This window comes from Liolophura sinensis, chromosome 1 (assembly GCF_032854445.1).
Source record: "Liolophura sinensis isolate JHLJ2023 chromosome 1, CUHK_Ljap_v2, whole genome shotgun sequence".
In the NCBI taxonomy this organism is placed as follows: Eukaryota; Metazoa; Mollusca; class Polyplacophora; order Chitonida; family Chitonidae; genus Liolophura; species Liolophura sinensis.
The window spans coordinates 51,078,704-51,104,760 of NC_088295.1; the positions used below are offsets into that span (position 1 = coordinate 51,078,704).

A 26,057-nucleotide genomic window follows, 5' to 3' on the forward strand; every position below is an offset into this window, starting at 1 on the left:
TTAACAACAGCTAAAGCTCCCTCAATGTTTACTTCCCCTGACACAGTGAGCTAGATGGCGCTGTAACGATGACTTACCATTCATTGGATAATTTTAGCGCTGAGTTTGAACGTGGTGAATGCTACCAACGACAAGTAAGTTAAAATCAAGCTATTTCTCTTTCATGATTGCAGCTGTGATCGTATTTCATGTGAAGTATCTTGACAGTATAAAGGAGAAGAGTCAGGCATAATCACTGTGGTAATTGTAAAGCTGTCAACGGACTTCTGTTGCTTGGATGCCTTTCGGGTTGGACAATTCACGCTGAAGATCTTTACATAAAATGCTCTCTACTCCAGCCTGGTTTTCAGGTCTAAAATGCGAAATCTCTTGTCTATGGAAGTGAACAGTGATACTAAGTGACACCCGTACACCATACTTAGGGACCGCTGGTCAGTGTAGTTAGTCAACTGCCCATTGGCAAATTAGGTGTTCAAACGCAGACAACACAATGTTGACTGTCGATAAAATTAGCCTATTCAGTTTAATTCTAACTTTGTGAAGTTGCATTTGTAGACAGTGCCTGGTTTACGCCAGTTTCCTCCACCCTGGTCCATCCAGATTGACCAGTATGCTATTTATAAGTCTGACTTCATAACGGGTATCTCTTTAAGAAAGTGGAGATTTGATATGGTTTCAATATACTCTTCTGCCTAACTTGATTTCTCTATCATTTCTTGTCTCAAGATTTAACCATGGAAGCAGAATTGTGTCTCCACAGTTGAATTTTGATTACATTCTTTGCCTTCATAAAAAGTGAGACAGAAAATAACTTTGAGAATTTTGAAAGTAATGTCAAGAGACATGCTTAAAGCCACGTGACCTATAATAAATGTCATTTTCTAATGTCAAACTGATTGTCGGTTCTGAAAACATTCAGAAAACTATGACGTTTTCATTTCTTTACATGCCAGTTTTGTACTGCTCCAATTTTCATAATCCTACATGTACATTAAGAAGAGACAATAAGAAAACTTTTTTAGACCTATGTAGGTGAACAAAGCCCGGAACAGCGATTTCTTTCAGAGATATTGCTTGTTGTTGCAGCTGTAACTATCACACAATTATAGCTCTGTCCATAAAACTGACTGAGATCATATATGTGAAAAATTCCTGAGTACCGTAGGACATAACACAGGAATCAGATAAATCTAAAGCCATAATATTGATCACACATTCACAATCTTAAAACCAATTAATTTGCCATTTATTTTATGGCATTTTGAATTTATGACCATGAAGTGTAGGAAACCCATACTGGTTATGAATCATCATACGTGTAATATATCAGTGCTTAAATGTATTTTGATTTTCATTAACGTGCCTGGATTGGGATTTTGTCTCCAGATTAACGGGAGTATAGGCTTTTTTGTCAATGTATTGTGTCTGTCTTTGTAGGTCAGTGGGGGTGAGAATGCCAGAGGAGAACAAAGTTATTCCTGTGAGGGTGGCGGTGAGATGCCGTCCCCTCATAGAGAAAGAGCTATCTGAAGGGTGTCAGGAATGTCTGCAGTTCATGCAGGACGAACCACAGCTGGTCATCGGCAAGAACAAAGCTTTTACCTACGACTATGTGTTCAAACCTAAGGACTCTCAAGAGCTGGTGTATGACCAGTCAGTCAAATCCCTTGTGAAAAATGTGTTTAAAGGTGGGTTCTTAGATTTGAATTATACATATATGTATTGTTTTATATGTATATTGTACAGGTAATGTAAAATTTATGTTTTTACGGAATTACTGCTATTAACTTCAACCTTAATTTGATAAATGAAATATGCTTAAAGGATACATGTACATGAAACAGTTGGTTTATATCTCTTAATACAACTTATATGGTAGGGATTTTTAGCGTCATCAAACAGTACAAAACACCTTCTCAGCTTTCTTATTGGAGTGTAAAAAATGGCTTTAATCTACAGTTTACCTAAGACCTCAGCAGTCAGTATGGAAAATAAGTAGCCTGCTGTGGTGATGTCAACGGTGATAGCCTTCGAAACAACTTTGTTGGTGCGAATGCCACAATTGGGGTGCTAGTCCCTCATTTCCAGTATGTGCATCAGTGATGTCATTTCTGACCATTGATGGAAAATATATCTAAAATAGATGGGCTATTAAGAAATTTATAGTACGCGTTGAAAATGAAAATTTTTTTTTCTAATTTTTTTGCCATACCGATTCCAGTATCTAGTTTAATTTTCCTTAAAACCATATTCTTCGTTTTATAGAACCTTTTCATGTATCCCCTAACTTCAGTTAGTCCAAAATTTCTTTCATTTGGATTATTATAGAAAATGTTGAAAAAAATTTAACTTTGTGCTGTGTATGTGTATATTGGACTTCAGGATACAATGGTACAGTGTTGGCATACGGTCAGACGGGCAGTGGTAAGACATTCACAATGGGTGGCGGTTATCAAGACTCCCTGAGTGGGGATGAATTCATGATGGGGGTTATCCCCAGAGTTGTAAGGGATCTCTTCAAGGGGATAGAAGACAAGGATGGATTTCAGTTTGATGTCCGAGTGTCGTATTTAGAGGTTTGTTCAATAATTCACTTTGCATGTTAATTTGTGACAGATGTGTCAGTTCATGTACATTTTGGTATATTTTGTTTTTACTCCATCTAAATGATGAGAAAGTTTTAGTGCTTTGATAGATGGAAGTCCTACATTTTCTCTAGTTGACCGTGTACCCCCACCATTAAATTCAAGTGAAACCCACTTATTAAATTTTTATGTAAAAATAAATCAGAACCGGGGCATAATCCACAGGACTCACAGTTGGGAAAATTTTAGTGCAAAGCTGCATATTATGTGGAAAAATCTACCAGGAAACTATTTTTTAAGTACTTGTTTGTATGCACTTTACAGTAAACTGGTACTTTATCTAGGTCACCAACTTAGAATAAAAAAGTTGAGAATGTAGATATATTAAAATTAACAAAAATCAAACAAACAAACCTTGCTTTTGTATATTTTGGGAAATATATCACCAATTTGGACATTTGTGGCTGCAAATTGGGAAACAGACGGTGAGCATTTGGAATGGAGCCAAAATATTGGCATGTACAGTATACATGTAGGTAAATTGTGCTCTGAGAACATCTGATACTTGACGATTGTGCTGTAGTAGAATGAGCTTTACATTTAGTGACACTTAACAAAACGTGATTTTCTGACGTGATTTCAGATATATAATGAGGAATTGATAGATCTTCTGACCTCAGCTGCCAAGAGAGATCCCATTGTGATCAGGGAGGACACTGGAGGAGGGATAAAGGTAAAGTCATTATGTTGTCACCTTCATTATTAGATGACCGGCCCGGATAGCACAGTTGGTGGAGGGTCCGCTGCGGGAGCGGTAGATCCAGGATCAATCCTGTGTCACACCTAAAGTCTCACATCTAAGACTTTAAAAGAGGAAGTTGTATCTTCCTCGCTTGGCGTTCAGCATGAAAGGGATAGTGCAACAACTGGTTGACCCGTATCAGTGTTATGGCTCGGGCGGGACGGCTTAGTTGCCTTCAGTAAGTCTTCTCAGTGAAGCAGCACTACATAAAAGAGTGGTGGAAATCCGTCGTGCAACAAGGAGGCACATGACATACACAATAAGGATTCCTTCGCCGTCATATGACTGAAAAATTGTTGAGTACGACGTTAAACCCCAAGCACTCACTCACTCACTCATTATCAGATGTACATGCAGTTGCTCTTTTAAGTCCTCTTAAATGTAGGACGTCCTGTAAGGTAATTGCCCTTATTTCAACTTATGTTGTCTAATATTAGACCGCTGTCGTATATGTGAAATATTCTTGAGTACGGTGTAAAACACCCGTCAAAGAAATAAAATGTAATACTAGCTGTATTAACATTGCGGATGAGCATGAGATTTTTTTTTTTTTTTTTTGTGATTAGCAAATTACTGAATAATGTTTCATGAACTTTTTGTGGAGAAATTCATATCATTTACTGTGTATCAGGTTGTCATGTTGAAGCTATATCTTTTGTGGTGCTTTTACAGCTGCAGGGAATGCAAGAGGTAGGGGTAAACTCCTACCTGGAGACAATGCAGCTTCTGGAGAATGGATCCCGAAGTCGAACAACAGGGGCAACAGCAATGAACAACACGTCCAGTCGTTCCCATGCCATCTTTACCATTCATATAGATCAGCGAAAACTAGATGATGAGTACGTTTGCTGACTGAAGTGTAATTGATACAGCTATTGTTTAGATGATTCCCAATCAAGTTATCTATGGAAAACAAATTGTACATGCATCATCTTTAATACAATAGCGTGCAGTATGCACTCCATTTTTGCACATGCTAGGAGAAAAAAAAAAATTGTTATACTATATACTTTTCTAGATTTGTATTCAGTCTCTTTCAGTTCTTAGCTGTGGATCTGAACATGAAATGTTACGAAATGTTCCTGGAAGATCAATTTAAGGTGAAATTTAACGTATTTGAAGCCAGTGTACTCAAGCATGTTGTATATAAACGTTTATGTTCTGTACATGTAACAGTTAACTACTTGTTGGTTTTTGTCTCCTTGTTTTACCTGTGAGTGTTGACTGGCCTTGTTCTGTTTCAGCAATGATCTCTGTCATGTGAAGTTTCATCTGGTTGATTTGGCTGGCTCAGAACGTGCCAAAAGGACCAAAGCTGAAGGGGAGCGCTTCAAAGAGGGCATCAGTATTAACAAAGGTTTACTCGCCTTGGGCAATGTGATTAGTGCTCTGGGGGATGACACAGAGAAGAGAAACCACATTCCATACAGAGATTCTAAGCTGACAAGAATACTACAAGGTAAGCCAAGCTCCGCACGTACTTGTCCAAAACACCTGGATTTAGCCCGAAATGTGGTCAAGATTCTATAATCAGCTATCCTTGTAATTCCGTGCTGGAGATTTAACATGGGGTGGAAGACCAGGTGTTGGTGATATGTGACATTGTGCAAGCGTGATGTCTGATGACAGCATACCATGACATGTTGAGGCCTTTAACATGAACATTATTAGTTACATTACATTATTAGTTAGGACATGGATGTGTATGGTAACCTTAGTAACCCTCTTATTGGGCGAGGCGTCAAATGTATGGTGCCAGAAACCCTCATATTTCTGTATCCTCTCATTCGGTGACCGTGTAATGAATTTATCGTGCAAAAGTTCAGCACTGAAGGTCGATGCAGCGGTGAATTGCTCGAGGACATCATTGTTTTCACAGCCAAACAAAGGGAGATAACCTAGTCAATCTACAGCATCAGCTGCAGTGTACCGGAATATACACATTCCCCACATGACTGTTGCTATACAATGAAATCAAGAGCATTTTGTCTGATGTGGGATAATGGTTGAATCCCCAACTTTGAAAGGTTTGAAAAAGAAAAATGCAATGGTCTGCGAAGGTAACCATAACTCATACTGCTAATTCTGCTGTAGATGCATTGGGTGGGAACAGTCATACTGTGATGGTGGCCTGTATCAGTCCTGCGGACTCTAACATGGAAGAGACACTGAACACACTGAGGTATGCGGACAGAGCCAGGAAGATCAAGAACAAGCCCATAGTCAACCGAGATCCTCAGGCTGCAGAGATCCTCAGGCTCAAACAAGTGGTATGACCATCTGTACTTAGACAAACATCATAAATTCGACATCATTACACCCTGTGTCACTAAAATTCACTTAGTCAAAATCAAAATGCAGCTTCCTGAATCTTACGTCATCAAAATGTGCTCGCAGTAGAATCCCTACATATGTTGAGTTGAAAATTGTTTAGTTCCTGCATAAACTATGTTGAATAACACTCTGGTTTCTAATGTAATAACTCTAAAATGTTCATTTCCAAGTCATCTTCAATGTCCGCGCTACAGACCGCATCTTGGTTGACTCTTCTCTTTCAGCATCTTAGTGTTAATATTCTAGGGTCGCACACTTGAATTATGCATGCGGCCCTGAAGCATGGATACTTATGGTATAGTTGCCATCGTGACTGATACTGCCGCCAACTTTTCTGTGTATGATACGGGACTATTTTGATTGATACTACCTCCAACTCTGCTGTGTATGATGCGGGACTATTTTGATTGATACTACCTCCAACTCTGCTGTGTATGATATGGGACTGTTTTGATTGATACTACCTCCAACTCTGCTGTGTATGATATGGGACTGTTTTGATTGATACTACCTCCAACTCTGCTGTGTATGATATGGGACTGTTTTGATTGATACTACCTCCAACTCTGCTGTGTATGATTCGCGACTAATTTGATTGATACTACCGCCAACTCTGCTATTTTTCGTAGGGCCTGTACATGAAGAAATGCCCAGGAAATGTGTGTTTTGGGACAAGTGGCCATTAATACCAGAATTTAAAGATAATTTGCAGAGAGGCACAAATAAACACATAGCATACCTTACAAACTAGAGGTTAACCCGTTCAATATATATGTGATAGGGGAGGAAGCTGGAGCTAACAGTCCCACTCACCAGGGTCAAAATGGTGCGAGTGTATGAAATTTTTCATTGCGTTAAGTTAGGGTATGAAGGTGAACAGCAGCCCAAATGCTAACTATTGTACACAGACTGAGTTTACAGTTGCTGGCATGGTAGTTGGTTTCTCAGAAATAGCCAGGGACGACAATGTCATTCACACACGTTGTTACTGGATGTGGTTCACTTCATGTCCACATGGGACTGGGTGCCTGTGTGTGAGTGTGACATACCACATATATCGCTTCCATTTGGAATCTGGCAGATTTTGTTTTTGGTAAAATTACGAAGGGAAACTGAAGCTATGTCCACTGGATACGTGGTATGGCTCAGCAGAAAGCTCAAAATGATTTTAAACTATAACATCAGAGCTTTATTCATAATTTTGTGATCATTTATTATTTAGATTTTACAGTTTCATATGATGGATTACTGCTACCTCCTGGCAATGTGTGTTGTAGGTTCAGCAGCTACGTTTGCAGCTGATTGGTCAAGGTGGTGTAATGTCATTACCTGGTGGAGATGATGTGGGAGTGAACACTAGGTATGTACAGTCAACATCGTGCAACCTAAGACTAATGCAACACTTGATCATCAAACAAGTGATAGTCAAATACTTTACTACTAAAATGTGTGTATGTATGTATTCTTGGGTTTAACATCACACTTAACAATTTTAAGTCATATGACGACAAGGAGTCATTAGGTGCATATACTGTGTCTTTGGCAGGGTGAGTCCATGCCACCAAAGTGGTGGCACCACTGAAGTATCAAGACACCCGGCATGACACCCCACCCAGTCACATTATACCGACTCCAGGGCAACTAGTCCTGTTCACCTGCTCTAATCTTTCAGTGCTGAGTGCCAAGCGAGGCAGCAACAAGTACCATTTTTATAGTTCAGGAAAAGTACCATTTTTTTGATCCAGGATCTCCAGACTTTGAGGCAGACGTTCTAACCATTAGGTCACCATTGTTTTTCAAAGAATCCGAAGAAGTCCTGTTTGAATAAATATCTGTGAACTTTTCAGATCAAACCATTGTATCATTGAAATATATTTACAATAATTCTTTCTCTATTTTCAGTGTTGAGCGCTTTTATTATTTTATTTTTGGCCTGTCAGATTGATGTTTGTCAATCTGTCCGTCCATATGGGTATAATACATCATTCCATAATTGCCTGATATTTGTAAACAATGAAGAAAACTCACAGGTCACTCTTCTCTTCTGAGCTGTATATGAATCAAGACTGGGAATGTGGATTGTCCATCTGTCTGTTACATTGTTTCTTGATGTGTTATTGCATTGTTTGTATAATGTATAATTGGGCTATAAAACAATTAAAACTCTATATAATACCCTCTGAATATTGAATATTCCGTTACATGTAGTTACTTAACGACGGCTGATTAAAATACACTGGGTCTGTTGACGAGTCATTGCTGACCCCAAATGTTTCCATAACCTGTCATTGAGTAACCGTGTAACAAATTTAAGCCACAAATGATCTATGGATGAACTTGAGTGCAGAAGGCTGATGCATTAGGGAATCGCTTCAGCAACGTTGTTGTTGTCACAGGCAAACAAGGGAGATAATGTAATCAACACACACATACATGTCTGCCACATGCAGGATACCTGAGTAAAACATGTATGATATTGTCTGATTATCAAAAGCAGGGCTGGGTAAACATTGTTATTCACAATCTTACATGTAACTCATCTTGTTTGCAGTTCAAGTACTCAGTCAGGCTCGGAAGATTACAAAAACCTCTTGGAGAAGAATAAAAAGCTGATGGAAGAGAACAATAAACTAAGTAAGGAGCTGCAGAACTCAGTAGACCAGAGCACACGCATGTGTGAGCGAGTGATCGCGTTAGAGGCGAGCCGCGACAAGCTCAAGTCCAGGATTCAGGAGCTTAAACAACACTCAGGGTCAGTGCCTTTTTTCTTACTTAAGAAGCTTGTTTAGACAAGAAGCAGTTACCTGACTGACATATCAGGACAGTGCAAAGGATTTATTTATTTATTTATTTATTTGATTGGTGTTTTACGCCATACTCAAGAATATTTCACTTATACAACGGCGGCCAGAATTATGGTGGGTGGAAATCGGGCACAGCCTGGGGGAAACCCACGACCATCCGCAGGTTGCTGACAGACCTTCCCACTTACGGCCGGAGAGGAAGCCAGCATGAGCTGGACTTGAACTCACAGTGACCGCATTGGTGCATTGCAAAGGAGAAGAAAATTTAAATGTCAAATACCATTGAAAAGAGTATGCATTTCCTCACAGGTGCATGCCATAAAAAAAGTTCTAATATGTACCTCAAGTTGATAAATTATATATAAAGTTAGCACTAAAATCCGCTGTAGGTGACTCCATTTTGCCTAAGAACTAGTTCTGAAGTCTTTTGTGTTAGGAGGAGAATTGCCGTCAGATACCTCCGAAGCGCAGTTCGTACATTTCCGGTAGAAATCTTCTTCCCAGAAGGAAACCAGAATATTGGACGTGGGTTCCAAGTTTACACGAACAAGCCGGCAGTTTTAACGACTCTCATTGGCTGGGAGGCAACACACCCCCAGCATAAATTACAGCATGTTAAAGATGGAGGAGGCGATGGACTCAGCGTTTTATGCCAGCTTTGCCGTTTTCAAGCTTTACGTATATGGCGAAGGAAAATCACAAAATTATGCAGCAGGCACCACCAGATAGAAAAAAATGTGCTCTTTTCAGCCTATAGTGTCATTTTTTTAATGTTTTCTTCTCCTGTAAGTTGCACCTCCTGTATCAAAACCGCCTGTTGTTTTGGGTTTTAGGCAAATCAGTGTTATAACAGTTGGTTATTTTGGATCACAAAGCAGACTAAAGATGTCCACAAATTGAAAAGTCAAAAAACTTGTTTTACTTTAAGTAAAGTTTTACTGTCCATAGTAGACTATTCCAAAGTGTGTGAAGGAACATGGCAGTAGACAAGAACTGCGACATCAGAGCAGGGAAAGCTATTTTGAGTGTTGCTGTGAACCATGTTTTGTAGGCCATGACGGTTTCCCACTCTGCTACAACCTCCAGGCACAGTAGGCAAATATTTAAGATTATGTCTTTTGAATTTCTAGTAAGTCTTTTTATAAAGTGTATGCTATATGGGCATATTAAAGGCCTCTTCAGCCGTCAGTCATCAGTCGCATGGGTATGTCGCGTTTCAACATTGTTTTGATTGTACGATTATAAGCCGTTAGCAAATACAATGCATATAATGCAATATTCGTATGTTTTGTTATTCTGCAGGCTTGATTTGGAGGTTTTGAGCTCAAGTATTGATGGCACGTCAAACCCTGAGGCCAGACAGCAGCTGGACAAGATCAAAACTCTCACAGATAACCTCAAAAGTGTCGAGGTGAGGACAACAGCTTCGCTCCGGCAGTGAAGAATTTACGCTATTTCATCTAATTTGAAACATTTTACTTGATTCAACCACCTTATAGGGCCACTGAAGAGTGTTTAAGTGTTGGCATCAAAGGTATCATTTTAAGTCCTGTTTTGGCTTGTGAAAGTACATTTTCACAGACCAAACTTGAGGTAGAATACAGTAACTGCTTTGGAGATCAGCTGTAATGGGATACAAGCAAGCAGGACTTGTTACACAATTAGCTTTGCATCGTGAAATGTGACTGTACGGGCATGTTCAGACTTGTGCCGATGTGTATGAATACTGAATTGTGTGTGCGAAGTCATTTTACTTGCAATCTTATTTGCAATATCTAATGTAATAAGTACAATGTAATATGCGAGTAGTGTAACTTCAAAAAAAAAAAAAAGGGAGGCTTGTTTTGACTCGATATCTCGGCACATTATTTTGGCAACTTGAGGAGAAGTATTTCATGGTGAACATTACAGAAATATACGTGTATACAGGTATGGAGACAAAGCCACAAAATGCAGCCTAAGTGTTAAACCATCAAAAGATGTAGAGTTAACAATTAGTCTGCATTTTGTGGCTTTGCCGTTAATATTGGTTCGGAAAATTCTGCTGACTAGAGTGACTATAAATATGTCGGCTCTGCTTATCATACTGGAATCAAATTATGCTGACAAAGTACATATAAAGTACATATGGAATCATGAGCTTCATTTGGTTACAGGTATATAAAGCGTCCTGTATCCCATGACATTTAACGGTATAAAATTTCTCCAGTACACATTAAAATGTATTTTACCAATAAACTAATAACTGTAAATATTATTGTTCGTGGTCAGATCAGAGTGTGAAGCTTTTTCAGCTTTGTGTGGCACACTGTAATGATGAAGAATGTTATGTTGCAGTCTGATGATGACTCTGAGAGGGATGTGTTTGCAGAACTGTCCAGCAAAACTGAAAAGGAACAGGTAAGACTGATAGATAACATAGCAGTCCCGAGGTTTACATGGAAGTTGATTCACTGTATGTTTCACCTGCTCTAAGGAACAGGCCCATTTTGCCTGATATTAGATAATTATGTTTTCTACTTTTCAGACCTCAGGCCAGAACACTGCCTAATTCATACTGAGTCATACAAGTCGTATTTACGAACTGATATTCGGTTTGTAAAATTGAGTTTAAAACTCAGTTTTGTGACTGGAAATGGAATATTTTCAGTGGTAAACTCAATTTCAATAACAGAAATAAATATAAAATCCAAATTTTCATGAAAAGTTGATTGATTCTCCTGAAACTCAGATTGACCTGTAACAACGACTGTACTAACAATACACCCATCAATCAAGTTTCAAATAATTGCTCTCAGGTATGGGATAGTTTCAACGCGATCAAGATGATGGTATGGCCCAGATTTTTTTCTCATTGACTAAACTTCATCAATGAAATGCTCAAACAGAAACAACTGGAAATAACAGCTTGGCAGACTAATAGACGTTGTATGAAACCAAAACAAGACTTCTTTTTGGTTACATGTAGTATATACTGTATGCTTCAGGATGTAGATACCCCAGACAGTGGTGATGTACCCAACACTCCCCAGTCTAATGCCATTAGTACCCAGTATGCCCTGCGTCAAGCCATGCTGGGCAGGGAGTTGCAGGAACTGAATCGACTGTTAGAGAAGAAACAAGAGCTTGCTAAGCAGATGTCTAATAACGAAGATAAGATGGAGTCAATGAGAATGCAGTATGAGGTAAGCGATAGTCAAGGAGGTGAAAGTAGATGTTCATTTTCTTCAGCTTTTGTTTACACTCAAAATTTGTTACCATCAGGGGTTAATGTCCAGATTTAGGTACATATCCTAATTACAAAGATTGAAATATGTAGCAAAATTGTGAATTATATGTAGAACGCACAGAACTATTTTGACAAGTTTGTACGTGGTGGTATTTATGAGCTGCCATCAGCTGTCCTATGTGTTTTGGTTTTAGTTAAACCTCTCGGCAGCAGAATATGTTGTGAATTACATGCAGATCCAGTAAAAACAATAGATTTACTACTCTAACCAGTTGTCATCCAGGTAGCAGGGCCATAGCTGAGTGTGGTTGACTGGTTGACTGGTTGACTGGTTTTGTTTGTAACCTGAGTTTTCCTATAAACTGATGTCACTTCCTTAATGGATTCAAACTATACAAAAGTGAATATACTGCCATATCAATTTTAAAAGTTAAAGTTAAAAGAAAACATGAAAAAAAAAACCATTGTTCAGAACGAGTTATCTAGAGCAATCAGGCAATCTGTCTTAAAAGATAACAACTAACTTGTTGGTCATTTGAGCGTTCATTGCCCACAACTTTTTCAGTTGTGCAGCATATCCGATTATACAGAAAATACCTCCGACATTTGACAGGGATATTTGATCTGTATTTCAGAACACGACTAAGTCTCTGGAAAATGAGATTGCCAACCTCCAGAAGGAAAAGGACGAACTTCACGAATTGCTGGAGAATGCCAAAACTAACTCTACCGCCCATAAGTAAGTGAAGTATGAAGGTATACATAAATATACAAGTACATATATAAAGGTGCTGTTTTTTTTCCATAGAGTTATCAGTATTTAAGTCCTGTGATAACAGGTGTTTGTGCAATGACTTATAAAGCAGCATTCTGTAATTCATCTGAAATTATTCTAAAAGTATTCTGTTGAATTATTATTTTTATATTTAGGTTATTTCTTCACGTCGGCTTGAGAAAATCTGTTGTAATGAACTCAGGGAGGTGTAATTTAAGCACAGTCATTACCATTGGTCATATTATTTTGTATGTTTATATCCCCCAATGATTCTGTAAGCATGCCTTAAGTAAGGTTCCAAAGGGTTTGATAGATTTACAGCCATTGTTACTCCTGTCAGTCATCATTTTAGTCCTTTGACATTTTGTACAAGCCTGGAAATACTTTGTAGGACATGGACAGTGTCATGCATGCGGTAACGTCTTCACAGAGACTAACTGTTTGGTACAGGACAAAACTGTGACGTTTAATAATGTGAGCAGGTGGAAAATTTGCCAGTCATGTCATACACCAGTTTATTATTTCCAGGCTTTTTGTACTTGCTTTGTGTGATGTGATAATGTTGAGCCAATGACCATTAAGGGCTTGAAATGTGATGTTGTGTGTGCTTGTGTCTCAGAGTGAGTGAACAGAGGAGGAAGCGGTTGCAGGAGCTGGAGCAGCAAATGTCCGGTCTCAAGAAAAAACTCACAGAACAAGGCAAAATTGTCAAGCTGAAAAGCCAGAGTGACAAACAAGTGACAAAACTCAACCTGGACATACAGGTGAGGAAGTCATTTCCTGAACATGATTCACAAACCCATTTTGTCCAAAACATAGAAATTTATTTACAAAAGTAAAGGAAATATGTGTTGATGGATATTATTTAGTAAGGGTTTTTAAGAACAAATGAACTTTGTAAATGTATGATTAGATAACAATCTAGTGACCTGTTCAATAGACTTGATTTTAAATTTTCAATTAATCTTAAATGATTTTCAGTGTGTTGGTCGTTGTAGTTTGAATTGCAAGTATTGGGTGAGGGTGCGAAGGCTGAAAGGAAGTAAAAACCTTTGACTTTTTTGGTGTTTGGATTAGGTTTTGTGTGTATGTCTCCAGTATCATTTTAAGTGATTTTGAGCTAATTTTGGTCTAGGGGCCTCCGTGGTTCAGTTGGTTAGCGCGCTAGTGCAGCGTAATGACCCAGGGGCCTCTCACCAATGTGGTCGCTGTGAGTTCAAGTCCAGCTCGTGCTGGCTTAATCTCTGGCCGTACGTGGGAAGGTCTCTCAGCAACCTGCAGATGGTCGTGGGTTTCCCCCGGGCTCTGCCCGGTTTTTCACCCATCATAATGCTGGCCGCCGTCGTATAAGTGAAATATTCTTGAGTATGGCGTAAAACAGCAATCAAATAAATAAGTAAATAAATAAATAATTTTGGTCTAGTAGCTGAGATCATTGGACTCAGAACTAATCTGCCTGTGTGTTATGTGGCTATGGTGTCTATTATACTATTAGTACTGTAAGAACTCCTCTGTGTTGCTGTTGTCATTTGGTATAGCTCCTGTTAGAAAGTGGCCTAGTTGGAAGATATTTAAGAGCAAGTCAAGTGTCAGAAGTTGTATTTCATAAAAGCAGGATTAAATTTATAAGGATGGAGATAGTCTGAATTGTTTTTGTAAAAACTGTTGTGTACCAAGGCCAATGTTGTTTGTTTCGGAGGATACTACAGAAACAACAGTTTTCTGTCGTTTCCAATTTTGCCAGCTGTGATGTCATACATGACCCATCGATACTGTACAGCCACAAATGACATACTTTCAAACACACATGACATCATTCCAGCATAACTGCCTTACTTGAGGCCAAATCTGCCCAATTCATCTGGACATTCATTTATGAACACTCCCAAGGATTTTGTTGTTGAGGACTTCACTAACATGGAATAAAATTCATCGTAAATTTTTTGGAACTGTAGTGTGAGCCCTGTTCCACAGAGTACCCTTCACATCACGTTAAATATTTCATCAAAGGCGCTTACGTAGGGCAATGTGTGAACGTCTCATCATTGTCAATTTGAAAGGATCCTTTCACTTTCTGTGTATCACTGATTTCAGGGATTGAAACAGCAGAGAGTGAAATTGATGAAGCAGATGAAGGAAGATGCTGAACATTTCAGAAAGTGGAAACAGCAGAAGGATAAAGAAGTATTACAGTTGATGCAGAAGGCAAGTGTTTATCTCCAGCCACTGATGATCTGCTCTCATTGTGGTAGTGTAAACCCTTCTGTACCAGTGGCTGCACAAACCCTACATAATCCTCACTCAGGAATGAAGTGTATTTTCTTGATGTGCGTTTTTTGTTACAGGATCTGGAAATAAATGTAATAATTAAATCACATTTTGAAGAAGGTGTACATGTGTGACATTGATGTGGTGAATGTCAAAATCCCCCCCAAAATAGCAGGCTGTGCTAATTTTTTGTCCAATCTGTTTTCTGTTTTTTTTTAACAGGACCGAAAACGCCAGTGTGAAATTGCCAAATTGCAACATGTGAATGAGCGCCAGCAGACTGTCCTGAAGCGTAAGGCTGAGGAGGTATAAACAGACTGCACTGGGAACAGTCTAGTAGTAGACCTGAGTAATTGAGATAGTCACAGTTTGCAATCTAAGAGGGTACTGTTCACAATTAGTCGACAAAACTGAAGAAAGTAACCAGAATTTGTGCTAGATATGTGGAGTCACGGGTTTGTATAGGTGAAATATTACTGATCTCTCTGTAGGTTACAAATTGAGTAAATAATTAAATAATGATGTGTTTGAAAAGGCAAATGACCAGTGCATTTAGGGGTGTATAAAGACTACAATTGGCATACTTCCCACTAAACCTGTTACATGTATTTGATCTACCAGTACGCTGTAAAGATTTGTGTTTGTGAGGTTAATTTCTGAGAGCTCTCAAATGGTTTCTACTCAAATATCCAAAACATTAAATGTGCCGGCTCCAGTAAGAGATATGTTTGTGGCGATTGTAATAGTCTGCAGTGAGATGTCATGTCTTCGGATTTATGATTTACCAAATGTTTTTAGGCAGCAGCTGCTAACAGAAGACTGAAGGAAGCCATCGCTAAACACAAAGATGTCATGAATGAGAGATCAAAGAAACTAGAGAAATATGACAACTCAAACATTGGTAACAGGGTTCGAGTAAGTAACTCTGCATTTATATAGGAGTGATAACTTGGGAAATTAAACCACCTCTGTGTGTGTTGTAATAATTCTGTTGTAATGGATTCCAATTTAGAAAAAGAAGATGGATTCCGTACAATTTAGCAGATAAATCTTAATGGTGATAATCTACACATTTGGGCCTTTCTGTTCACTCTATGGTTATTACACACGTGTACATGTATATGCCCTTACAAGGGCAACTGTGGACAAGGTGGCTAGCATGCCAGCATGACGCATCCAGTCTTTTAACACGGGGTCTAAACAAAGGCCTACACATTCTGGGTGCATGTTCAGCTGTTGCAAAATTGCACTGAGTCAGTTAACTTCTTTTATAATCTTTTTTCAAGAAATTGTCATGTAAAAGTCACTCCCACCCCCTCCCGCTGTCAGTTATGGTGATTATATACTGTGTTTTAACATGTGTGTGTTACAGCAATGGTTGAACCATGAGTTAGAGGTGCGTGTCAGTGTAAGGGAGGCCAAGTATCACCTAGACAGCTTACTGAAGGACCGTAAGACACTGACCGGTCAGCTCAGACACCTGGAGGAAATGCTGGATGAGGGCCCCACCAAGAAGGTACCACAGATACACATCTTGAAAAGTTTACTTTATAGCATAATTCAAAATGTAAATAAACCTAAATTTTTACTCAAAAGAGGCAAAACTGATTATTTCCTGATTAATTAGTGATCCAAGAGATAGACGTCACATTACTGCACACAAAAGGTGGTGGGAGTAGGGGGATATACTGGTTCCATCGTGATCTTTGGTTAACTGTATGAATCCCTTGACATGATACTGTACCAAGCTTGGGATGACTTTTTTCTTCAAGTTTGATCCTCCAGACTCATTGTCCTTTCTTGTGTCTTAGTTCAAATTTTTGTTTCCACGTGATAACTTACTTCAAATGTGGCCACTCTTTTTCTGCCTTACTTCCATTGGTTTTGTGCTGCTATTCCCACTTATAGGAAAGTCCATCGGGGAAAAAAAGAAAGATTATAAACCTGCAGGAGTTTTGTTAGACATTCAGAGGTTTTCATTCATGCCTGATTTGGATCTACTGTTGTACTTTAAAATTTATTTATTTTATTTGATTGGTGTTTTACGCCGTACTCAAGAATATTTCACTAATAAGTGGGTGGAAACGGGCAGAGCCCAGGGGAAACCCATGACCATCCGCAGGTTGCTGTCAGACCTTCCCACGTACGGCCGACTTTTATATTAATGAAGCGGCAACACAACAGTTTCTATTCAGGATAATCCTATTGACTCAGTACCAACCATAGGACTGACATAAAGTGAAGGTCTTAAACATGCAAGAACTGTCTGTTGCCAGTCTGCTTTGAACAGTGTATATTCACACATTGAAACAGTATGTATCTGATATGTAAAACAACAACAGTAAAATGCTTGGATGCTTTGCCTTCGAGTGGGTGCCCTTGTTGGGGTAAGTCCTCACTTTGTGACATTGTTACACAGACTGTAAATGAGCTAGTAGACAAGACTGTGTGCATCACATGTTACACAGACTGTAAATGAGGTAGTAGACAACATTGTGTGCATCACATGTTTCACAGACTGTAAATGAGGTAGTAGACAGGATTGTGTGCATCACATGTTACACAGACTGTAAATGAGGTAGTAGACAAGACTGTGTGCGTCACATGTTACACAGACTGTAAATGAGGTAGTAGACAACATTGTGTGCATCACATGTTACACAGACTAATTGAGGTAGTAGACAACATTGTGTGCATCACATGTTACACAGACTATAAATGAGGTAGTAGACAACATTGTGTGCATCATATGTTACACAGACTGTAAATGAGGTAGTAGACAAGACTGTGTGCATCACATGTTACACAGACTGTAATTGAGGTAGTAGACAAGATTGTGTGCATCACATGTTACACAGACTATAAATGAGGTAGTAGACAAGGTTGTGTGCATTACATGTTACGCAGACTATAAATGAGGTAGTAGACAAGACTGTGTGCATCACATGTTACACAGACTGTAAATGAGGTAGTAGACAACATTGTGGGCATTGCATGTTACATAGACCGTACATGAAATAGTAGACAACATTGTGTGCATCACATGTTACATAGACTGTAAATGAGGTAGTAGACAACATTGTGTGCATTACATGATTAACTGAGGAAGTGCATATGATAGAAGGAGTAAGACATTTACATTCAGATTGAAAGGCAAATAACTATTTTGCAAAGTGGCATCTTATGGCGCACGTGTCCTAATCTGACAGCAAGTCATTTAGTTTTTATAAGAGACCAGGCAATTGCGCAGATATTACCTATTTTGACATACAAAGCTGAAATCTATGCTAATTGACAGATTGTGAACTTACAGCAATGTTCAATCTTCTGTGTGCTGCAGATAGAGGGTGTAAGTTTATTACAACCCCTCTAATTACAAGAACACGGTGAGAGTGACACATGCTGTAACAGACAATTTGTATGTGTGCACTGGTCCTTTAGGGTGGGTGTTTTTTTTTTTTGTTTTTTTTTTTCTGTGTTAATTTGCCAATTTTGAGCAATTTTGTGTGTGTAATAACCTCCAACTGTGACCGCCAAGGGTTTTCTAACTAGCTGGTGTTGTCCATCTGGAACACTACCTTGTTTTTCCCCTCAAAAGCTGTCCTTGTGCATATATAACTAACTCTTCTTACAGCGCTGCCAGTCACTTTGTCACCACCAACCACACGGGCCAAACACATATGTTCAAAATGCAAGTACTCTTGTGTTTTATAGAATGGCCTTTTCTTTTGTGGAAATGTTCTCCTAGTTTTTCCAACTTGCATGGTGTCAGCGAGAGGTCTGCTTGAAGTGTTGATCACCTTGCATGAGATTACTTTTTGTACAGGCCAATCCGTTTGTGGATTTGTTCAAGTTTTTGTTTCAGCATGTTATCTTCATTCAAATTCTATGGTTTGATCTCATACTTCTTTCTTACTTACTTTCACAATTTCTTGTGAAACCTTGCTTGCAATTGCTTTTCGTTAAGGTTTCTCTATATGTCTCTGTTCAGTCAAATGTTCAATTCTAACTCAGTTTAAGCTCGATAAATTTAACTAAGAAATGGAATACCAGTCCCTTGACGTGATATTTTGCCTTGGATTGTTTTTCTCCAGGATTGTCTGATCCGTTAAATTTTCATTCCATTGCAATGTCTCAAAAGTAAAAGTTATTTCCTAATTTGTTTAAGTTCATGAAATGCAAGAAGTTTTTTTTTCTCACCACCCAATTATGTATGAGAAACAAATCTGAGTAGCGCATGCAACAACTCGTTTAATTCATTAATTCAGCGTGCTTTTTATATTCAGAGGATGGCCTGGACTGGAAAAGGAGACTCATTTGAAAAAAGTTTGGAAATAGAAGATATCCAAAAACACATAGAAACATTAAAACAGGAGATAGGACTAAGGTGAGATGAACAGATGAAAAGGTAATTATTGAAATACTTTGAATGGAATGAGATTGGAGTGATGGCTTGTATATTATTACTTTTAAGTTTGAATGTATTATATAGGGGAGTAACAATGCAAAGTTGTTGTAACAGGTACACATCACTTTTCTCTTTCAATATATTTTGAGACCTTTTTTTCAAAGTGTAATTTGTGTAAATCAAAAATAAAAACCTTCCTTACAAGTGTGCTAGCCTATATAATAATTAACCAAGAGATTGCTGTAATTTTGCACATGCTGACATGGCTAACATGCCTGCAGTTGACCTGTTCCTCGGTTCTGTTCTGCCTCACACCTGATAAATTTACATGTACAAAAAGTATTAGTGATTAGATTACAAAGATTAACCAATTAGGATATACTGTATGTAAGCCTACCAAGTCCAACTACACCCTTAAATACATGTATTTATTCCAGTTTGGGAAAGAATAGTGAGGGTGGAGTCGAGTGGGTTTACACACCTTAACTGCCAGCGCATCTTCAAAGACTTGCTTTAATCTCTGACTCTACCTATGGACCAAAGAGTATTCAAAGCTGAAAAGTGTTGCAGTTTATAAAGTTCAATTGCAATTTTGTGAAAATGAAATGTGAACATTTTGTGTTTCAGGAATGCCCAGATCACAGATCTGCAGGACAAAATAGTTGATGCGGAGCATGGTTAGTAGTAATCAGTCAACTGAAGGTGGTTACAAAGGGAAACCACCAAGATTTGAACAGTAATCCCACAAATCCCACAACAGTAATCCCACAAATCCCACAACAGTAATCCCACAGATTACCCCTGTAAAGCTTGGCATACACCAGAGCTCAAGACCCAACTCGGGGGCCTTCGAGGCTCAGTCGGTTAGCGCACTAGCGCAGCGTAATGACCCAGGAGTCTCTCACCAATGCGGTCGCTGTGAGTTCAAGTCCAGCTCATGCTGGCTTCCTCTCCGGCCGTACGTGGGAAGGTATAAATGAAATATTCGTGAGTACGGATTAAAACACCAATCAAATAAATAAATAAATAAGTCAAGACCCAACTCAACCTGACTGTTGGGTTGAGTCATAAGACTAAAAGCATGATGGAATTAGAACTAGTTTTACTCTGTATGCAGTTCAGTCTTGAAGTTGCATGCCTATTAACGACTGGGACCAACTCTGCAGGATCATTAGAGTTGAGTCGTGTCTTAAGCTCATGTGTGCCAAACTTAAATTCATGTAAGATTCTGTACCGTTTTTGGTTTCATTAATTCCAACAATCTTGTGTTGTAGTGCACTTAGGCTGTCTAAAATGTATTTATGACTTTTTGTTTTAATATTAACTTGTTTTGTTATCCCCTTGTCGGCATAGTTGGTGGAGAGGATAACCTCTTTTTTTTTTGTCAAGAGATTTGTTGTTGTTGTACCTGGCCAGTTAACGTATGTTTTTCTGCTTCTATCTGCTTTCCTATTGATCTGTTTATTGTCACATAATTGAAGTATTTCTGAGTGCTTATGAATCACCAGTCAAGTAAATAAAATGTAAGTTGAAGTTTTTTTTTTTTGTTTGTATTTTTCCAGAACGCAAAGAAAAAGACACCTACAGTAATATTCACACAATGGTCGAGGCTAAATGTGCTATGAAATTCCTGCTTGAACAGGTAGGCATTGTGTTTCAAACACAAGACCATTTCAGATAAAGCAGAAGGGTCAAAATCATACATATATGCGTGTATGTCTCATATCATACTTTAAGCCTGTACACATATTCCGAGATATCCCTTTAAAGTGCACTCGTTAATATTGTTAATATTAAACAATTTGGCTGTCGTCATAGCTTCATGTATTTAAGCTACATATAGAAATACAGCGTAATAGTACAACCCTGTCAGTTTCCAGTCGGAATGTGTTTGCAATTTTATTTCTGAATTATTGTACAGAGGTGATTATTTGAGGAGATCGGCAGCCTGTGTTCAGAACGCAAAATATCCCTAATCTTGACAACGCTGTGAGTTCAAGTCCAGCTCATGCTGGCTTCCTCTCCTGCCGTACGTGTGATGGTCTGTCGGCAACCTGCGGATGGTCGTGGGTTTCCCCCGGGCTCTGACCGTTATCCTCCCACCATAATGCTGGCCGCCATCGTATAAGTGAAATGTTCTTGAGTACGGCATAAAACACCAATCAAATAAATGAATAAATAATCTTGACAAAAAATTTCCTAAGAGCTGATGTGTTAATGGCAGGCAGTGGGTGCTCGTGCTGATATTGGTGTAGCCAAGGGAGAGCTGAATGATGTCAAGGACAACTACAACAACATCTCCCAAGTGACCACAAAGTATGAGGAGGACTTGAAACAGGCCAGGCAGCAGCATGAGCGACAGATGACAGAGATGCAGACTAGATACGAGAACAAGGTAACCCTGCAAGTTCTAGAGGGACAAATGAGGCGTCACTCAGCATTTCTAGGCTGTTATAGGGAGTGTGAGTACAGCAGTGGTCAGAGAAATGTTGTCCAGCTGACCTGCACTGGTGGTTGTTAACCATTCCCTGACTTCACTGTACAGTACAATACATTGCTAATACACAGAAGTACAAATTTCAAGACAAGTGTGTAAGAGTCTGTCTGTGATGTCATTAATAGTTTGAAAACCAAAGCTGAGTTAGTCATGTATTCTCGATGTATTCTCAACGCGTGTTTGGCCTGTTTTTAGGTCCAGGTACTGCACAATCAGCCTCACTGTATTCCAGGGAATGTGACAGAGGGTCTGCAAACAGTCCTTTTTGAATGCTGTTCTGTTTGAGCAGCTGCAAGATGTTCAGATTTGCCCTACCCCACCCCCACCACACCCACACCCACCCCCATGTTAAAAGTGCTGAAAACATCTATATAATTTATATGTATGTTGATGTTTCTTTCTTCGCCAGTCCAAGTGGATTTTACAGGTTATGAACTTATGTTGAGAGATATACGTGTGCGCAAATTTGTGAATCAACTCTGTATTAATGTAATTAATCTCCATTTATGAAAGTTAGCTTCAAAATAGTAGACAAATTGGACTATATAGCGACTGATAAAGTCTTGTGATAGCAAGTTTAGCTGTACAGTAATTTGATTTTCATTGTTTACTTTCAGATTCTGTTCTTGTTACGTCAAGCCAAGCCACATGAAGAAGCAAAGGCCAATATATCTCAGGATGAGAAAACACGACAGCTGATAGAGTTCCAGGTCAGTGGAGAAGTAATATTACGTTTGGGTTTATAGGATCTGTTATTATTTCAGTTTGACAAGTGGGTAGCAGTATTGTTTGTCAAAAATGGCAAATTTTTTTTTTTTAATTTTGTAAACTAGATCTTGATGGTCTTTGAATACAAAAATCTGAATTGGATGTCCTAGTTTGCATAATTCATTTTAATGTCATTCACACATTTTGAATTCATGAAGTTATAGCAGACAGATCCATGCAATGAGTTTATCACAAGTCTGTCATTGTGGTTGTTGTTAGAGTCCAGCTATTGTTGGATTAGCTGCAGTAGCCCTTCATGATCAATATGTGATAATGTACTGTGGATTTCATACCCTCTTATCAGGACCATGTTCATATTAATGAAGTATTCGTATCAATGCAGTTATACAATGTAGAAACTTTGGTCAACATCATTGATCAAAGGTGAATGTTTAGGACCAGATGTGTGCAAGTTCTATTGGACGGTCTGTTTGATAATGTGGCACCCAAGAAAGTCTACAGATTATATCAGGATTAATTTTACAAATGCTTCCTGTTGTCTTTGTTTTTCAGGGCAGAGAAATTGAGAAGTTGAGTGAACTTCATGACAAGCTTGAGAAAAAGACTGAGGAGTGTGAGAGACTGCAGAAAGTTAGTACACAGACTTTGAAGGCCCTCCCAAAATGTTATCAGACTGTTCTGAATCTCGTTATGGTTTGTTAATGTCGAAACTGTTCAAATGTGACATCCAGAATGTTATTTATTTATTTATTTGATTGGTGTTTTACGCCGTACTCAAGAATATTTCACTTATACGACGGCGACCAGTATAATGGTGGGAGGAAACAGGGCAGAGCCTGGGGGAAACCCAGGACCATCCGCAGGTTGCTGGCAGACCTTCCCATGTACAGCCGGAGAGGAAGCCAGCATGAGGTTGACTTAAACTCACAGCGACCACATTGGTGAGAGGCTTCTGGGTCACTACGCTGCGCTAGTGCAATAACCGACTGATCCACGGAGGCCCCATCCAGACTGTAGTGGCCATAGCAAGGTCATGTATATGTACAAGTTACCAGGGCCCTGTTTCACATAGTGCACATTACGCTGAGTTAACAAAACTGCCATACCATTGTAATACCCACAGTACTGGTCGCCATGGAAGTTACAAGCAAATAATGCGCTTTGTGAAACGGGCCCCTGGAAATCAAAGCCTTGTACTTGTTGAATGTGATAAAGGAACCAAGAATACAATATCAGAAAATACTTGAATAGTTTTTGTGTTTCCTACATAATCTTTATTTAAGCCTCAATCACACTGCAATTTGTCCTATTAATTCGTCAAATTTTATTAGTCTAGGGAAGCCAGACAAGGGTTATTTCATGCATTTTGGAGTTGGACAAATCGAAATGTGTAGTCTGTAATTAGTGTTCGTCCTATTTCCATTCAAATAAACCAATTCGAAACTTGATATGACAAATTGCACAGTGTGAATGTGATTTTAATGCGAGTTTCAACATAAAGTAAATTATTAAAAAAGGGCCCTTTCTGGCTCAGTAAAGCATTGTTTCCATGTGTCAAATTTTCATGCAGTGTTATATGCTGAAGTAACCAAAGCTCAATTATCTACCAAAACTCAATTAGCTCTGAACTGTAGACAGGGTATCCATAGGTTGAAAATCTGTGTGTTCTGTGTTTTCAGGAACTGTCATTAGCGGCTTATCATGACAGGAGGGTGTCCTTCTTGCCCAACATCACTTCCCCAGGGGGATCCCCCTTTGTAGCTATGAAGGTAAAATAAATACAACTCTGCGATCTATAATGAATAGTATTTAAGCCATTTATTGCTTAAAGGATGACACAGCACCTGGTTGAAACATGCTGCTATCCTAAAATTACCTAGCCTAGACTGTGGCATAGGCTTTACTCTTTCACTCATCCACTCAATTAGTCCCCGACGCAATGAACGAAAATCTGATAAGATTGAGGTAGTACTGGTACATGTTGTAAACATCCTCTTTGTGGCAAAGCTACCAGAACACCTCTGGAGACGGACCTGAATATTGAAAATGCCTTTCATATTAGAAAGCATGATTAACCCAAATTTGTCACTGTTCTCCAGAATCTTGACTTGCTCATGCTGCATCAAACTTTGTACCATGAAACTTTTAATGGATTTTAAAAAAAATTAAAAAACAAGTAAAAATTGTGACCAGTTTAAGATACTGTGAATAGTGGGCTTTCCACTGGACATAAGCATGATGTACTGACTTATCCTATTAGTGTATTGTATCTTCATGCATTTCCTTTTTAAAGCTTTCATGTTAGACCATAGGTCAAACAACAGTCTCCCTAATTTTGATGGTCATTCATTCCATGCAATAACTGCTCCAAGAATTCTCTGATTTTGTCTGCATGTTTTGTTTAATCTCAGATGAAGACTGTAAACCAGTCTGATCCGTGCATAAGTTTTGCACACATTCAATTAATGTTTTCTTTAGTTCCGAATGACTGCTGAATAATGTTGTCTAATTTAGCTGAAATTTTGTGTGCAGATTATTTTGTAGCCTCTTACATGAAGTTCATAAACTGGCATAAGTAAGTTTTACATATTTAGCATAGGATCATTTCCAAACCAGGTGATGTCCTGGTATAAGTATCAGTATCAATATGTTACCTTATTTTCACTTGTGCTAACCCATACACTCAACACTGTGACATGGAACCTGACTGGTTCAACAGATAAATCAACTTGATTGGTCGGTTTACAGCATGAAAACCCACAATCTAATTTCTGAAAATCCTGGTATCTAGGAGAATGCAACTACAAGTAACATGTATAGGAAAATGACAGAATGGTGTCAAAATCCCTTGCTTTGACTGGGCTTTCTAGCACTTCACTTTGCTTTTCAGAGGAAAAGTAATTTCTAAGGCATGGTACTTTTGGTCTTGGTTAAAGGTCACATGCTTTATTCTTAAAATTATCTGGAAAGTACATGTTCATGTATAAATGCTATACTTGAATTGAGTGGATGTTTTATTTCTTTGTTTATAAATACATCAAACCAAAATGTGTGATTGAGGAGAAGCAAAAATCTCAGTTCTTTCAAAATACAGTCAGAAAACTTTGTCGATATGCCCATGCTTATGTTTGTACATGTACTTAATGCTCGTTCTATCGGGAGCTATTTTCAAGAAAAATCAACTTGGCTGTGTTTTAACATTTTGATTTGAATGTGAGCTTTTCTTTTTCCTCCCAGAAGGACCCAGAGAGCACACTGAACACCACTTTCTCCATGGCTGATAAGGACACGACTATCAGTAATGAGGAGGAGCAGAAAAGCTCCGTCAGAACTCGCCGGCAGACAAAGAAGAAACGTCAGGTATTGTCCGCTGTACAACCTGATGAATTAAACAGTTCAGAAGAGTTTACAGATTCGTCTTCCTTCAAAAAATCGGCAGATGACAGTGAAGATTCTATACTTGGTGGCATCAAGAAAAGACGCAGATTGCTGAATCTTCACTCAGGCAGCTTCTTCAGTCCTCTGGTGGACTGAGCAGGTCTGCGATTGACAAAATTAACAGTTTTTCTTATCAGGTCAGCTTTTAAGCAGGACAAGGATCACCATCACCGAACTATGTCAGCTTT

The 26,057-nt window shown here is 38.7% G+C and overlaps 1 protein-coding gene across 1 annotated transcript; it reads left to right on the forward strand.

Annotated features, from left to right (window-relative positions):
• Nucleotides 1-53: 53 nt before the first annotated feature.
• On the forward strand, nt 54-26,057 carry LOC135471927 (chromosome-associated kinesin KIF4A-like). Its single transcript, XM_064751372.1, has 26 exons — nt 54-134; nt 1,438-1,688; nt 2,383-2,576; nt 3,229-3,318; nt 4,060-4,226; nt 4,632-4,846; nt 5,482-5,657; nt 6,999-7,081; nt 8,273-8,473; nt 9,828-9,936; nt 11,513-11,710; nt 12,390-12,493; nt 13,149-13,293; nt 14,624-14,734; nt 15,020-15,103; nt 15,596-15,712; nt 16,170-16,313; nt 18,432-18,488; nt 19,084-19,184; nt 19,833-19,882; nt 20,768-20,847; nt 21,430-21,600; nt 22,320-22,412; nt 22,984-23,061; nt 24,111-24,200; nt 25,669-26,057. Exons 2-26 carry the CDS (start codon nt 1,454-1,456, stop codon nt 25,963-25,965), a joined length of 3,390 nt encoding a protein of 1,129 aa, XP_064607442.1. The 5' UTR covers nt 54-134; nt 1,438-1,453; the 3' UTR covers nt 25,966-26,057.